Consider the following 14,433-nt stretch of genomic DNA (forward strand, 5'->3'; position numbering starts at 1 on the left):
TAGGACTGGAGGCCTGTGACTAGTGGAGTGCCTCAGGGTCGGTGCTAGGCCCATTGCTGTTTGTTATCTATATCAATGATTTGGATGAAAAGATACAAGGCAGTAAGTTTGCTGCTGACTAAAATAGGTGGTATTGTGGACAGTGAGGAAGTATATCAGAAATTGTAGCAGGACCTCGATCAGCTGGGGAGGTGGACCGAGAAATAGCAAATGGAGTAAATATAGATAAGCATGAGGTATTGTATTTTGGAACGTCAAATCAAGGTAGGAGATTCATGGTGAATGATAGGGCTTTAAGAAGTGTAGTGAATCAGAGGCACCTTGGAGTTCAGGTGCACAGCTCTATGAAAATGGAGTCTTAGGTAGACAGGGCCTTGAAGAAGGCTTTTAGTGAGGCTGCACTTGGTGAGGGGCACTTTGTCCAAATGCCTTTCAAATGTTGTTAACGTACCTGCCTCAACCACTTCTGCTGACAGCTCATACCATATGCGTACCACCCTCTATGTAAAAATGTTGCCCCTCAGGTTCCCTTTTATACTTTGGTCACTTTGCTGTATGAAGCATGTTATTAAACTGGAAAGAATACAGAAGAAATTTACAAGGATGTTGCCAGGGCTGAATGGCCTGAGTTATAGGGAGAGGTTGGACAAGTGAAGAATTTTTTGCTTTAGAGCATAGGTGACTAATAGAAGGGTATAAGAACATGAAATGGCATGGATAAGGTGAATGCACTGAGTCTTTTTCCCAGGATTGAGAAATTGAAGATGAAAGGACATCTGTTTAAGGTTAGATGGGTAAGTATATAAGGGAACCTGAGGGGTAACTTTTTTACTTGGAAGATGGCATGCATAAGGAATGAACTACCAGCAGATGTGGTCGGGGAAGGTACCTTAACAACATTTGAAAGGCACTTGGTCAAATATATGGATAGGAAATGTTTAGAAGGATATGGGCCAAGTGCAGGGAAATGAGGTTACCATAGAAGGACGTTTTGGTCAGCATGGAACAGTTTGGACTCAAGGGCCTGTAGGACTCAATGACTCTATGGCTCGATAGATTGTGACAGAGTTTCACATAGAGGATGCGTCAGAAATAGAGGGAGTGACAGACTGTGTGACAGAATGTTTGACAAAGAGAAGAGTAGAGAATGCATGACAGAGAAAGAAAGGAAGCAAGCTGTATAGAAAGAAAGTGACCAAAAGATGCAGTGACCAGGAAAGAGAAAATTACAGAGAAAGAGAGGAGCAGAGAGAGAAAGAGAGAGAGAGTGACAGAGAAAGTGTGTGACAGAGAGTGACGTTATGAGAGAAAGTAACAGTGTGAGAGAGTCAGAGAGGGAGAGAAAGTGACAGATAAAGAGAGTAACAGAGAGAGAGGGAGATATAGATTGTGACAGAAAGTTGTGCCATAAAGAGAGGGAGTGACAAAAAAAGTGGGGGTGTGACAGAAAGACAGAAAGAGTGCAACTGAGACAGGGAGAGAGTTGGATTGATAACCTGTGACAGAGAGAGGATGTGATAAAGAGCGTGTGAGAGTACGAATGTGACAGAGAGAAATGAGAGATAGAGAAAAGGGAATGGGAGGCAGAGAGTAAGTGATTGATTGGCAGGGAGAGAAAGAGAGAGAGAGACAGAGGGAGAGAGATTGTGCATAATGGACAGCGAGAGAGACTGCATATGACAGAGAGAGAAGAGAAAGAGAGACGGTGTGTGTGACAAAAAGAAAGAGAGGGAGAGACAGTGTGTGTGACACAGAGAAAGAGAGAGAGAGAAGATGATGTGTGTGAGAAAAGGAGTGGGTGTGTGTGACAGGGAGACACGGTGTGGGTGTGACAGACAGACAGCGAGTAAGGCAAAGAGAGCGAGAAATGGTGTGTGTGACGCAGACAGAGAGAGACGCTGTATGTGAGGGAAGGAGTGGATGTGTGTGACAGGGAGAGATGACGTGTGTGACAGAGAGAGGAACTTGCCGACTGGCCCAGCTCTGGAAGCTGTCCACCCCAACAAGGCCTTTTATTTGGAAGCTGTAGCCACTGACATCATTTTAAGGGAAGTCCTTCTGTAGGAAACAAACATTCATTTGTGACCAGTAACCCTTGTGTCCAGAGTCCAAACAAACATGGAGAAGGGATTTTCCATCAGTGAGGGACCTGTTAGACTGTGAAATATTTCATTGTTTTCTCAGTCTCTGATATTACTGACCATCACAATCCAATCTGACTATTGTTAGACAAAACAATCAAAGAAAGAACAAGATCTTGTGTCAGAATAACCAGATGGACTTTATCGCTAAGTGGGAGAAACATTAAGATAAACAATAGATGATCCTAAACTCACAGCTAATCTCAACTATCCAGGAGATCATCACATTTGACAAATACAGGGTGACTGTGAAACTGAGGTAGGATTCAGGACAGAACCTGCCCTGAGACATGACATATTTATGTTGGTGGCTATAGTTTTGTGGAAGATGGATAAAGACAAACATAAAATGTTGGATCAATGATCCACAAAGGGAGATTGAAGAAGCAACCGCCGTTCCCAATACTAGAAGTGTCCAGTAGGTGGAGCAGGTGACTGTGACTCTGTGATCAGTCAATTCTGTTTTTTCCCAGAAAATTAACTGCAATGAAATCTCATCAGTTACAAATACAATTAAATATTTATTAGCTCAGTTCTACTCTTTATTGTGAAAGTTGTTGAAAAGCTAGTGTCAGGAAGCTCACACCCACCTGTATTAATCACTGTCAGCATCTTTTTCCACACTCTGTACTGCAGGGAGCCAATGTACTTGCCCACATTTATTAAAGGGTAAACATTCTGTGGCTCCGGGAGAGTTTGCTTCACTCTGAAACAGGAGATAAAGGTCAGTGTTGGGTCATTCCAGGGTGGGAGAGGAATATGTTTCAAATAAAAATCAAATCAAGGATATAAACTTTACCTTTGCTGTGTTTCTGGAAATTTCTGTGGAACAAGAACAATTTAAATTGTTTGTGTTTAGAGAACATTTTATCACAAAAAGTCCCAGCCTGGATTCCCCAAAACATTAAATTCAGGAAGTTATTGAACTGTTTGTTCCTGACATCACTGGACTGAGTTACTCCACAATATTACAAATAACTCAACCTTACTGCACAGAACAACTCATGGTAAATCGACATGGATGTCAAATTGCTGGAATTAGTTATTACTTACAAGAGTTGTAATCTGTATATGTCCTGGAGGCAAATGTTTCTGGGAATCTACACCAAGGTTGTCCAATAGAAATAATTGTCTCTCCCGAAAGAGGGTGAAGCATCATTGTTAGTTTTATGTTCAGCATTTAGACTCTACAAACTGTCTTTGAAACTTTGTCAGCATCTTTTTATATATATCTTAATGTACGTACAATGTTACTGAAGCATTTCAGTTCTGTACAGTAGCATATGGCGAAACAAACAAGCATTGGAGTGTCACTTTATCCAGCAAACAAACCGAAGGCATTTCCTACTTGTACAAGACTATATCTATCTGTATCTGAGGCATGGAGTGGGGGAAAGGTGGAATACAACAACATCAGCAGGAAGAGCTTAGATGGTGGTTTTTCTTCACTGCTCCTTGGTGGCAGTTTCCCCAAACTTTAGTACATCCCTCAGTCTGTAGTCCTGGATCTTAGAACGTACCTGTCTGCAACTCCTGGCAAGTGTTACTTCCTTGCTCTGGAAAACCAACAAGTTTCAACAGACTAACGACTATTTCTATGAATAAAGTATATTTTTGAAATAAAGAAAAGAGGTTTCTCTGTCTGTTGGAACTGTTGGGAGAGTAAGTCTCCAACATTTGTTTATTCTCAATATGCGAAGAACCAAACTGCTTTATTGACAATGTATATATAGAAAGGGTTTTCATTAATAAAGTGTATTTCCAAAATATTAAGAAAAAGATGAAGTGAAAAGATCCCAAGACACATTTCCAAGAGGTGTCCTGGAGTTCTCCCAGTTTCCTGATCAACTCAACCAACACTGTTAACACAGATTAGTCAGCATTTCAAAACACAAGACAGAATTAACAAAATCAACTTCTCAGGGCTCACTGAATTTAGTGGGAATTGTGTAAAATCAAATTGACTCTGATATAAATAGTTGTCATGTGGAGACACACCCCTCCCATTGTCTGAACATTTAATGCTCTAATTGCTGGGAGAGAGCTCTACCTGTCTGTATATCAGAACCTGTGGAGAACTCTCTCTGCTGGACAGAATTATTACAGTTCCAATGAGGAAGGAGTCTAGCATTGTAAACATGATACAGCCTGGTTGGAAACTGGACTGTAGTTCCCAATCTCTGAAGATGTAACTATTTACCTGCTGGGAGAAAGCTTGATCTGTCTGTGTATCTGACCCTGTGAAGAGTTTTCTCTCCTGGACAGAATCATTCCTGTTGCAGCCAGGGACACTGTAAACATGGTACAGCCTGGCTGAGGTTCCTAGTGTCTGACCAGCAGCTGGACTGGAAATGTACCCTCAGAGGAGAATGGTCTGACCATCCTGAGGGTTTCTCACTCTTTATGAAGCTTATTTTCCTCATTGTTTATTAAAATATTCCCTTGTAATATTTCTCTGCAGTGGACACACTCCAGATTGTGTCATTTCTATGTTAAAGATAGCCATTTGTGTTCTTGAGCATGACACAGAGAAAACGTAATGTCACGGGTCATTTGTGTGCTGTTACATGGTGAGGCTTATATTCTAAATTTCAATGATAGAATCCACAAACTCTTCAAGACAATCTCAAAATAAAGGAAAGGAGGGAAAAAATAGTTACTGTTAAAAATATGATGCTGTCCTGTTCCCTCAGTTGTTGTTCAATATCCTGAACAATGGCTGAAAGTGATGAGATTTCCTCCATTGTCTTCTCAATCCTTTCTTTCATCTCCTGACTATTTCTCTCTTTCTCCAGTTTCAGACTTTCCAACACAATCCTCTCTTCCTCATGAAGAAGCTGGTGAAGTTTTTCAAATTCAGTTTTAATCTGTTTTGCCAACTTTACACCTTGGTCCTTTGGGAAATAATCAGATTGAACAAAAACAAATGAGGAGATTGAAAATGTTGTTCAACCTGAGCAGTTCTGTTCATAGCAATGAATTATTGAATAACAATATTCCCAATCTGGTTCATTCACAATCCTGATAATGTGTAGATATACATATAACAGTCTTGCGAAGTGATTTATTCCATCAGGCAGTGAGATCCAAATAATAAAATGGATTTAATCGAAGTTAGAATATCAGGTGATAATTTATTTAAAAGAGGGAACTCTAACTCAAGTTCCTGAATTCCCCATTGGATTTGTTGGTGATTATCTTGTTTTTCAAACCCTGAGTTTTGAGCTCCTTGTCAAATGGAAACATTGTCTCTATATCGACATTTTCAAATCCTGTTATAATTTTACAGAATTCAATCAGGTGAGCCTATTTTCCCTTTTGCAGAGAAATGACTTACAACCCGTTCAATCATTCTGAAAAGCGAGAAATTCTCAGATCCTGTTTAATTCATGCAATTTATAATATGGAGACTGGATCTCTCCACAACACAATTCTGAATGGCTGCAATTATGCACAAAACATAGAACAAAGTAAGAAAAAAAGCTACCTGAATGTGGGACAATGTTCTCTCATAATCACTTTTTGCAGCTTCACATTCCTTCTTCTTGTCCTGAACTGGCTTCAGGGAAGTTTGCAGCTCATTCTAAACAAAAATGTCAATTATTTAGTACAATTGCAGAAACATGTTCTCCCCAAATTAATCATCTGAACATTTTTTTTCTGGAAAAACTTCTGCCTCAGAGTTCGCAGTTTCTGAGATAAATGTTCAGTGCGCTGGCTGGTGTAAAACTGGCATTTTATCTATGCACTTGTCCATCCAGATGGTAATAGCCCTGTTTTTCAAAGATATTGTCGAGGAACTGAGTGACACATATGGATTGTCAGTGAGCATATTTCACTGCTTGATAGCACTGTTGGTAATTTGATAGACTGGCCAAGAAAGACATGTTTACCTTCAATGAGGGTTCATTTAGTAGGGTGGGGAGGCATTGCACAGATTTGGGATAATTGGGAGAGGGATTAGATTAAGTATGAGAAAAATGTTCAGTCAATTAGTGGCATTTGTCCATGTTACCATCGAGAATTTACACTCAGGCAAGAATAGATAAACCAGGATTGTTCCCTTTGGGATGAGGGAGATTGAGGAAATCAAAGTAAGCTGTACAAAATTAGGGGGGCCTTAGGAGAGCACATAACTCCCTGAGCAGAGAATTCATTATTTGACTTAGTGGAATTGATGAAAGTATTTGAGGGGAATTGAGAAAGATTTTCACAAATGTGGGAGCCAGCCATTTGGATACAAAATTGGCTTGAAGGTAGAAGACAGAGGGTGGTGATAGAGAGTTGTTTTCCAAACTGGAGGCCTGTGACTAGCCACAGGGATTGGTGCCAGGTCCACTGTTATTTGTTATTTATATAAATGATTTGAATGAGAATTTAGGAGGAATAGTTAGTAATTTTGCAGATGACATCAAACTAGGTGGTGTGTGGACAGTGAAGAAGATTATCTCAGAGTAAAATTAGACTTTGATTAGATGGGCCTTTGGGCTGAGGAATGGCAGAGGGAACTTAATTTAGATCAAAGCAAGGTATTGCGTTTTGGTAGGACAAACCAGGACTTACACAGTCATTGCTTAGACCTTGGGGGGTGTTATAGAACAAATCACGGGGTACAGGTTCATCGCTCATTGAAACAGTGAAGTCACAGGCAGACAGAGTCTTGAAGAAGACTTTCAGAATGCTTCCTTTCATCGGTCAGATCACTCAGTACAGGAATTGGAATATCTTGTTACAGCTGTATAGGATGTTGGTGAGGCACATTTGGAGTACTGTGTGCAGTTCCAGTCCCTCAACCATAGAAAGGAGTTGGTATGATCAGCAGGTTTGCAGATGACACAAAGATGGGTGGAGTAGCAGAAAGCATTAGGGACTATCAGAGAATACAGGAGGATATAGATAGACTGGAGAGTTGGGCAGAAAAGTGGCAGATGGCTTTCAATCCAGACAAATGTGAGGTGATGCATTTAGGCAAGTCTAATTCTAGAGCGAATTATACAATGAATGGAAGAGCCTTGGGATACGTTGATGGGCAGAGATCTGGGAGTGCAGGTCCATTGTACCCTGAAGGTTGCTGCACAGGTGGATAGAGTGGTCAAGAAGACATATAGTATGCTTTCCTTCATCAGACGGGGTATTGAATCTAAGAGCTGGCAAGTCATGTTAACATTGTACAAGACATTGGTTCGACTGCATTTAGAATACTGTGTACAGTTCTGGGCGCCACATTACCAAAAGGATATGGACACTTTGGAGAGAGTGCAGAGAAGGTTTACAAGGATGTTGCCTGGTATGGAAAGTGTTAGCTATGAAGAGAGGTTGAGTAGGTTAGGTTTATTTTTGCTAGAAAAAAGGAGATTGAGGGGGGACCTGATTGACGTTTACAAAATCATGAAGGGAATAGACAGGGTGGATAGAGACAAGCTTTTTCCCAGGGTGAAGGATTCAATAAGAGAGGTCATGCTTTCAAGGTGAGAGGTGGAAAGTTTAAGGGGGATACATGTGGCAAGTACTTCACACAGAGGGTGGTGGGTGTTTGGTACGCGTTTCCGGCAGAGGTGGTAGAGGCAGGCTCGGGAGATTCATTTAAGATACTTCTGGACAGATGCATGAGTAGGTGGGGAGCAGAGGGATACAGATGCTTAGGAATGGGGCGACAGGTTTAGACAGTACATTTAGATTGGCTCAGGCTTGGAGGGCCGAAGGGCCTGTTCCTGGGCTGTAAATGTTCTTTGTTCTTTGACATGATTAAACTGGAAAGATGCAGAAAATATTTATTAGGATGCCATCTGGTGTGGAAGGTTTGAGTTAGAAGGTGAGGCTAGATAGGCTGGAATTTTTTTTTTCCCTGGAACAAAGGAGACTGGGGCTGACCTGATAGAGATCTATAAAATAAGAGGAAAGTAGATAAAGTAGATAGTCCACAGCCTTTCCCATGGCGGGGGAGTCTAAAACTAGAGTGTATAGGTTTAAAGTGAGAGGGGAGAGATACAAAGGGTCCAGAGGAGCCACCTTTTCACACAAAGGATGATGAATGTCTGGAATGGGCTGCCAGAGGTAGTGGTGGAGATGAATAAAATGTTGTCATTTAAGAATCATTTGGGCAGTTACATGGATGGGATAGATATGGAGGGATATGGACCAAACACAGACAAATGGGACTAGATTAATTGTGAAAACTGGGCAGCATGGACAAGTTGGGCCAAAGGGCCTGTTTCCATGCAGTAAATCTTTATGACTCTATGACACAGAAAGTTGAGGGTTTGGAATTCACTATCCATACGTGTGGGAGAGACAAAAACCATCATCACATTTTAAAAAGTATTCAAATGCTCGAGAACAAAAACTGGAAAGTGGGATCAGGACAGATAGTTCTGTATCAGCCAGTGCAGATACAATAGACTGGTCAGACACATTGGAGAAGAAGTAGGCCATTCAGCCCCTTGAGCCGGCTGTGCTATTCTAGATCAGGGCTGATCATCTACATCAGTGCTATTTTCCTGCATTATCCCATATCCCCTTGATGTCATCATTATCGCGATATCTCTGGATCTCTGTCTTGAATACACTCAGTGAATGAGCTTCCACAGGTCTCTAGGGCGAAGAATTCCAAAGATTCATCACCATCTGAATGGTCTCCCTCTGTGCTGTAAATTTCTGTGTTTCTGTAGTTGTTGTTGGGTGTCCTCTGTCCCTGATTCATGGGGTTTCTTTTGAATTTAGTTCCCACATTTCCCTCATGTGCCTGACACCAGGTTCCCTGCACTAACAGCTCTGCTTGAAACTCGGTCACAACAGGGGCGGCACGGTGGCACAGTGGTTAGCACTGCTGCCTCACAGCGCCAGAGACCCGGGTTCAATTCCCGCCTCAGGCGACTAACTGTGTGGAGTTTGCACATTCTCCCCGTGTCTGCGTGGGTTTCCTCCGGGTGCTCCGGTTTCCTCCCACACTCCAAAGATGTGCAGGTCAGGTGAATTGGCCATGCTAAATTGCCCCTAGTGTTAGGTAAGGGGTAAATGTAGGGGTATGGGTGGGCGCTTCGGCGGGTCGGTGTGGACTTGTTGGGCCGAAGGGCCTGTTTCCACACTGTAAGTAATCTAATCTAATCTAATCTAAAAAAAGGACACTCCCAGGAGGACAGTGGGACTCCTGCCTGGGAGTAGTCACTGTCACAGCAGACTTCTCCAATGGGTTAAGGAGCAGTAAAGGGAGGCAGTAGGTCCAAGTGAGGCAGCCAGGCTGGCTAAAGGCACAGACGTGGTCTGAGACAGACAGGAGGGGGTTAACACAATAGGAGTGTGAAGTGAAAAGGGCCAGATGATGGTGGGAAGGGGGAAAGGCAGGGACAGGGAAGAAGACATGAGGATGTGTTTGTAGTGGAATGGAAGAAGCAGAGAGGAGTTTGACAGTGATGGGGACACAGTGAACAAGGAAAGGTGGGAGCTACATGTTCAGAGTGAGGAACTGAATGGGATGATGGGGTGTTGGTGAGGGTGAGGGAATGCAGGAGTTGGACAAGGGGCAGTGTCAGGGTTAGGCTGGAATGGGGAGCTGGATGGGTCTGGGCTCAGGATGGTGATGCTCAGGGAGGTCAATGGAAACTTTGAAATAGGCTACAGGGAGAGAGAAGCATGGCAGAGGGTGGGGAACAGAGGAAAGGATCAGATCATCAAGTGTTACTGGGGAGAAATATCGGTTAGAGGGGGACGATCATGGTGAAGGTTACTGCGAGAATTGAAGATTTGCCATTTTCTCTGTAAATTCAAGATAATGTCCATCACAGAGAATGCATGGGGTGAAGGGGGAGAGGCCTGAGCTCTGGAGCTCAGTAATACAACATCTCAAACTGAAGGTATGCTGGATATTTTGTCAATAATAAGCTATCAACTGAAGTGCTCACTAAACACTGCCATGAGAAAGACTGTCAGAACACTGAACTCCCAACCAGGTCTCTCAATGCAGTGAGCTCCCTCTGAGAGGGTAACTCCCATGCAGCAGCTTTGGGTGGATGGAGGGAGGGAGGAGGAGGCTTGGCAGTGCTTGCATGTGAAGCCATGCAGGAGCCTACACTGCCCTGGGACTCTGGATCAGGAGGAGATGGAGATGGATCCCTTATACATGTTGCTCTTTCCCAGGTTACAGGGCTGGGTCACTGGGACAGTGAGAGTCAGACTGAGCTACGTGCCACATACATGGAATGCACTCTCATGGTCAAGGTTACAACCTCCTTTCACATGGCAGAGTGAGGAAGAGGAGAAGCAGTCGTGGAGTCTGCAGGATGGGCCGCTCCATGTTGAGGAGGGGGCAGGGCAGGCTCTCACTCACCATGTGAGCAGCCTGAGAATGTCCCAAAGGTTAGGGTGCTGAGGTCAACTGTACTGAGGAGGCTGCACTATCAGCCATGGAGACCAGCTTCCTCCTGCTTCCCCAATCCGTCTGTCTGATCTGGGACCAGGAAACTGTTCTCACCTAGAACACGGCATGTGACTATCTGACTATTGAGATCATGTATGATTTCTGAGCTGTTGTCTCTTAATAAGCGTAAGAAACTTAATGTGATAATCTTCCTTTGGATAATCTGAGCCTCCTGATTGTTAAACCTTCTACATCCTAATTTTAAAACCTCTGTGTGGCCTTGCTTTCCCATTTTTCTAGAATTTCCCTCAGCCTCATAATCTTATCAGACACCTCTTCTCATTGAATTTTGTCCTCTTGAACTGCTCTAACTTTAATTGTTCTCCCATCATGGGTAGTGCCTTTAACTGTCCACTTCCCAAGCCCTGGAATGTTTTCCTTAAACCTCTTCACCTCTCTTTCAGGAAGATCAACCTAACCCTCTTTGATCAAGCTTCAGGCCTTTGTCCTCCTGCAGGTATATTAGGAATAAAGGAATGACTGGAGAGAGATTAGGGCCAATCAGTGATAGTAGTGGGAAGCTGTGAATGGAATCAGAGAGATAGGGGATACACTAAATGAATATGTTTCATCGATATTCACTCTGGAAAAAGATATTGCTGTCGAGGAGAATATTGAGATCAATGTAACCAGACTTAGATAGGGTTAGCATTGCAAGGAGGAGGTGTTAGCAATTCTGGAAAGTGTGAAAAAAGATAAGTCCCCTGGGCCAGATGGGATTCATCCTAGGATTCTGTGGGAAGTCAGGGAGGCTATTGCAGAGCCCTTGGCTTTGATCTTTGAGTCATTATTATCTACAGGAATAGTGCTAGAAGACTGGAGGATCGCAAATGTTGTCCCCTTGTTCAATAAGGGGAGTAGAGACAACCCTGGTAATTATAGGTCAGTGAGCCTGACTTTGGTTATGGGTAAAGTGTTGGAAAGGATTATAAGAGATAGGATTTGTAATCATCTAGAGAGGGATAAGTTGATTAGAGATAGTCAATACAGTTTTCTGAGGGGTAGATTATGCCTCACAAGTTTTATTGAGTTCTTTGAGATGATGACTAAACAGGTGGGTGAGGTTAAAGTGGTTGATATGGTATATATGGATTTCAATAAAGTGTTTGATAAGGTTCCCCATGGTAGGCTTTTGCACAAAGTACAGAGGCATGGGATTGAGGGTAATTAGCTGTTTGGATCAGAAATTGGCTGGCTGGAAAAAGACAGGGTGGTGGTTGATCGGAAATGTTCATCCTGGACTTCAGTTACTAGTGCTATACCGCAAGGATTGGTTTTGGGGCCACCACTATTTATCATTTGTATAAATGGCCTGGATGAGGGTGTAGAAGAATGGTTTAGTAAATCTGCGGATGACACTGAAGTCATGAAATTGCGGCAGTGCTGAAGGACATTGCAGGTTACAGGGGGACATAGATACACTGCAGATCTGGGCTGAGAGGTGGCAAATGGAGTTTAATGTGGAAAAATGTGTGCTGATTCACTTTGGAAGGAGCAACAGGAATAAAGAGTTCTGGGCTAAAGGTAAGATTCTTGGTAGTGCAGATGAGCAGAGATCTTGGTGCCCATGTACATAGATCCCTGAACGTTGCCACCCAGGTTGATAGAGTTGTCAAGAAGGCATATAGCACTTATTAGTTGAGGGACTGAGTTTCAGTGCCATGAGGTCATGTTGCAGCTGACCAAAAATCTGGTATGGCCGCACTATAGTTCTGATCGCTGCATTATCGGAAGGATGTAGAAGCTTTGGAAAGGGTCCAGAGGAAATTTACTAGGATATTGCCTGCTATGGAGTGAAGGCCTTATGAGGAAAGGCTGAGGGACATGAGGCTGTTTTTGTTAGAGAGAAGAAGGTTGAGAGGTGACTTAATTGAGACATATAAGCTTACCAGAGGGTTAGATAAGGTGGACAGTGAGAGCCATTTTCCTCAGATGGTGATGGCTATCATGAGAAGACATAACTTTTAAATGTGGAGTGATAGATTTCAGACAGATGTCAGAGGTAGTTTCTTTACTCAGAGAGTGATCGGGGCACGGAGCACACTGCCTGCAACAGTAGTAGACTTACCAAATTTAAGGGCATTTAAATGGTCATTGGAAAGATATACAGAATAGTGGAGGAGAGATGGGCTTCAGGTTATTCCAAAGGTCGGTGCAACATCAAAGGCTGAAGGGCCTGTACTGTGCTCAAATGTTCTATGTTCTAATATCACCTGATTTGACTGTGTCTCATTTTACATTATAATATTCACATCATGATTGATGTTAGGATATTTTATTAAAGTCACTGGTTAAATATAAGTTTTCGTTGTTGGTCTGAGATGATGCTTAGATGAAGGGAATCTTTCACCCTTGGTCCCTGGTTTCGAGGAAAGAAAGCATCCATTGAAAGATTGAGTAATTATTGAAAGATGTAGTTGTGGAGAAAATATAGAGAACCACCAGGAGATGCAGAGAGTAGGTGTTTTATTTGCAAACAAAATACCGTGACACTGGGAAAGCAGATTCTCGAATGCCCCTGAAACTCAGGGTCCGTCGATTTTTATATTCTTTTTATCATGATTCTGTTAGCTTATCAGCATGTCCAACTATATTAATCAAAGTACCTCACTCTAGCTACACAATAAACCAGTGATGTTGGTTCCCATTATATCTTTAGTTGTACATTCTACTTAATGTTATTCTAATGTCACGGTGAGAGATTTATTGCTAACTCTGCGACAGTGATCTTTCCATTCCTGACTAACCTGTCACGATAGATATTTAGCTATTCCATCTGTTAAAATAGTCTCCTGTCTCCAGCTGACTCTACTAACTATTAATTAGATATTTTAATATCATGTCCCAAATACTTATTGTCCCAATCCTGTCATAATAACATTTAACAGAGAAACTTGCTTTATTAATTGTGTTATCTCACCATGCCATAGTGACCTATCAGCCTTAACCTTACTCTGCTAATTGATGTAAGAAAATTCCACTATGGTTATCCCATCCTGCCTTTCACAGATCACAGATTGCCCATGGTCTTCATGCTTTAACTCTTCTCATGCTTTCATGTTCTTTGTTTTCCATAATGCTCAAACCTGAATCTCTGAACGTTCCCTGTTCAGAATTCCATTCTCTGTTTCTGTATATTATTTTACTCAGTGTCTCCTCACCTTAAACTCTTCAGCAGCTTCTTCTATTGGTAGCATCTCGTGGTTTTGATGACTTTTTGAAATCCGACAAATCACACAGATGAGCTCATTATCAGTTTTACAGAAAATTTTCAACTTCTCCTTGTGTCGGCTGCATTCCTGCTGCGTTTCACCACCTCCACCGCTTTTCACAAATGTCTCCACGATGTTGGAGAGAATGCGGTGGGATCTCAGGGTCCTGGAGGAAGTCTCCTTTCTACAGACAGGACAGCAGGCAGTGTCAGCTTTCTCCCAGTACTGGGTCACACAGGATCGACAGAAGCTGTGATCACAGTCGAGTAAGACGGGATCTTTATACAGATCATGGCAGACAGCACAGGAAAGATCATCTTCCATTATGAACGATTAATCGCTGTACTCTGTGCTCGAAGTAAAATGGGGATCAGTGTTCAGTGAAATACTTTCAGTTTCATTTCCTGATTCCTGCAGCAACATTACAAAACAGATTTCAGAAAAAGGCAGGGCAATTTAGGAAGATAAACAAATCAGTTTGTTAATTTTTAATCAGTGAATCTGTCTGCCTCACTGGTCTGACTTTGTTTCTGTTCTGTAAAGAAATTAACATGTTTTTCTTAGGGAGGACAAAGACAGAGCAGCTAAAGTGTTCAGTATTAATTTAACTGCGTTCTCACAGGCTTCTGGTCACAGCAGGCGTGAGTGCAATTGAGGGGAATTATTA

General features: G+C 42.4%; 1 protein-coding gene across 1 annotated transcript in view; it reads right to left on the reverse strand.

The window, feature by feature from the left end:
- The window catches only part of LOC140455090 (uncharacterized), a 115,145-nt gene extending 101,021 nt beyond the window's left edge, over positions 1–14,124 (reverse strand). The window contains exons 1-5 of the mRNA XM_072549752.1: positions 13,716–14,124; positions 5,629–5,724; positions 4,802–5,035; positions 2,941–2,963; positions 2,732–2,847 (exon numbers count right to left, since the gene is read on the reverse strand). Coding sequence (XP_072405853.1) covers positions 2,732–2,847; positions 2,941–2,963; positions 4,802–5,035; positions 5,629–5,724; positions 13,716–14,090 — 844 coding nt within the window. The 5' untranslated portion in view covers positions 14,091–14,124. The remainder of the gene's footprint in view (positions 1–2,731; positions 2,848–2,940; positions 2,964–4,801; positions 5,036–5,628; positions 5,725–13,715) is intronic.
- Positions 14,125–14,433: the final 309 nt, after the last annotated feature.

This window comes from Chiloscyllium punctatum, chromosome 30 (genome assembly GCF_047496795.1).
Source record: "Chiloscyllium punctatum isolate Juve2018m chromosome 30, sChiPun1.3, whole genome shotgun sequence".
Classification (NCBI taxonomy): Eukaryota; Metazoa; Chordata; class Chondrichthyes; order Orectolobiformes; family Hemiscylliidae; genus Chiloscyllium; species Chiloscyllium punctatum.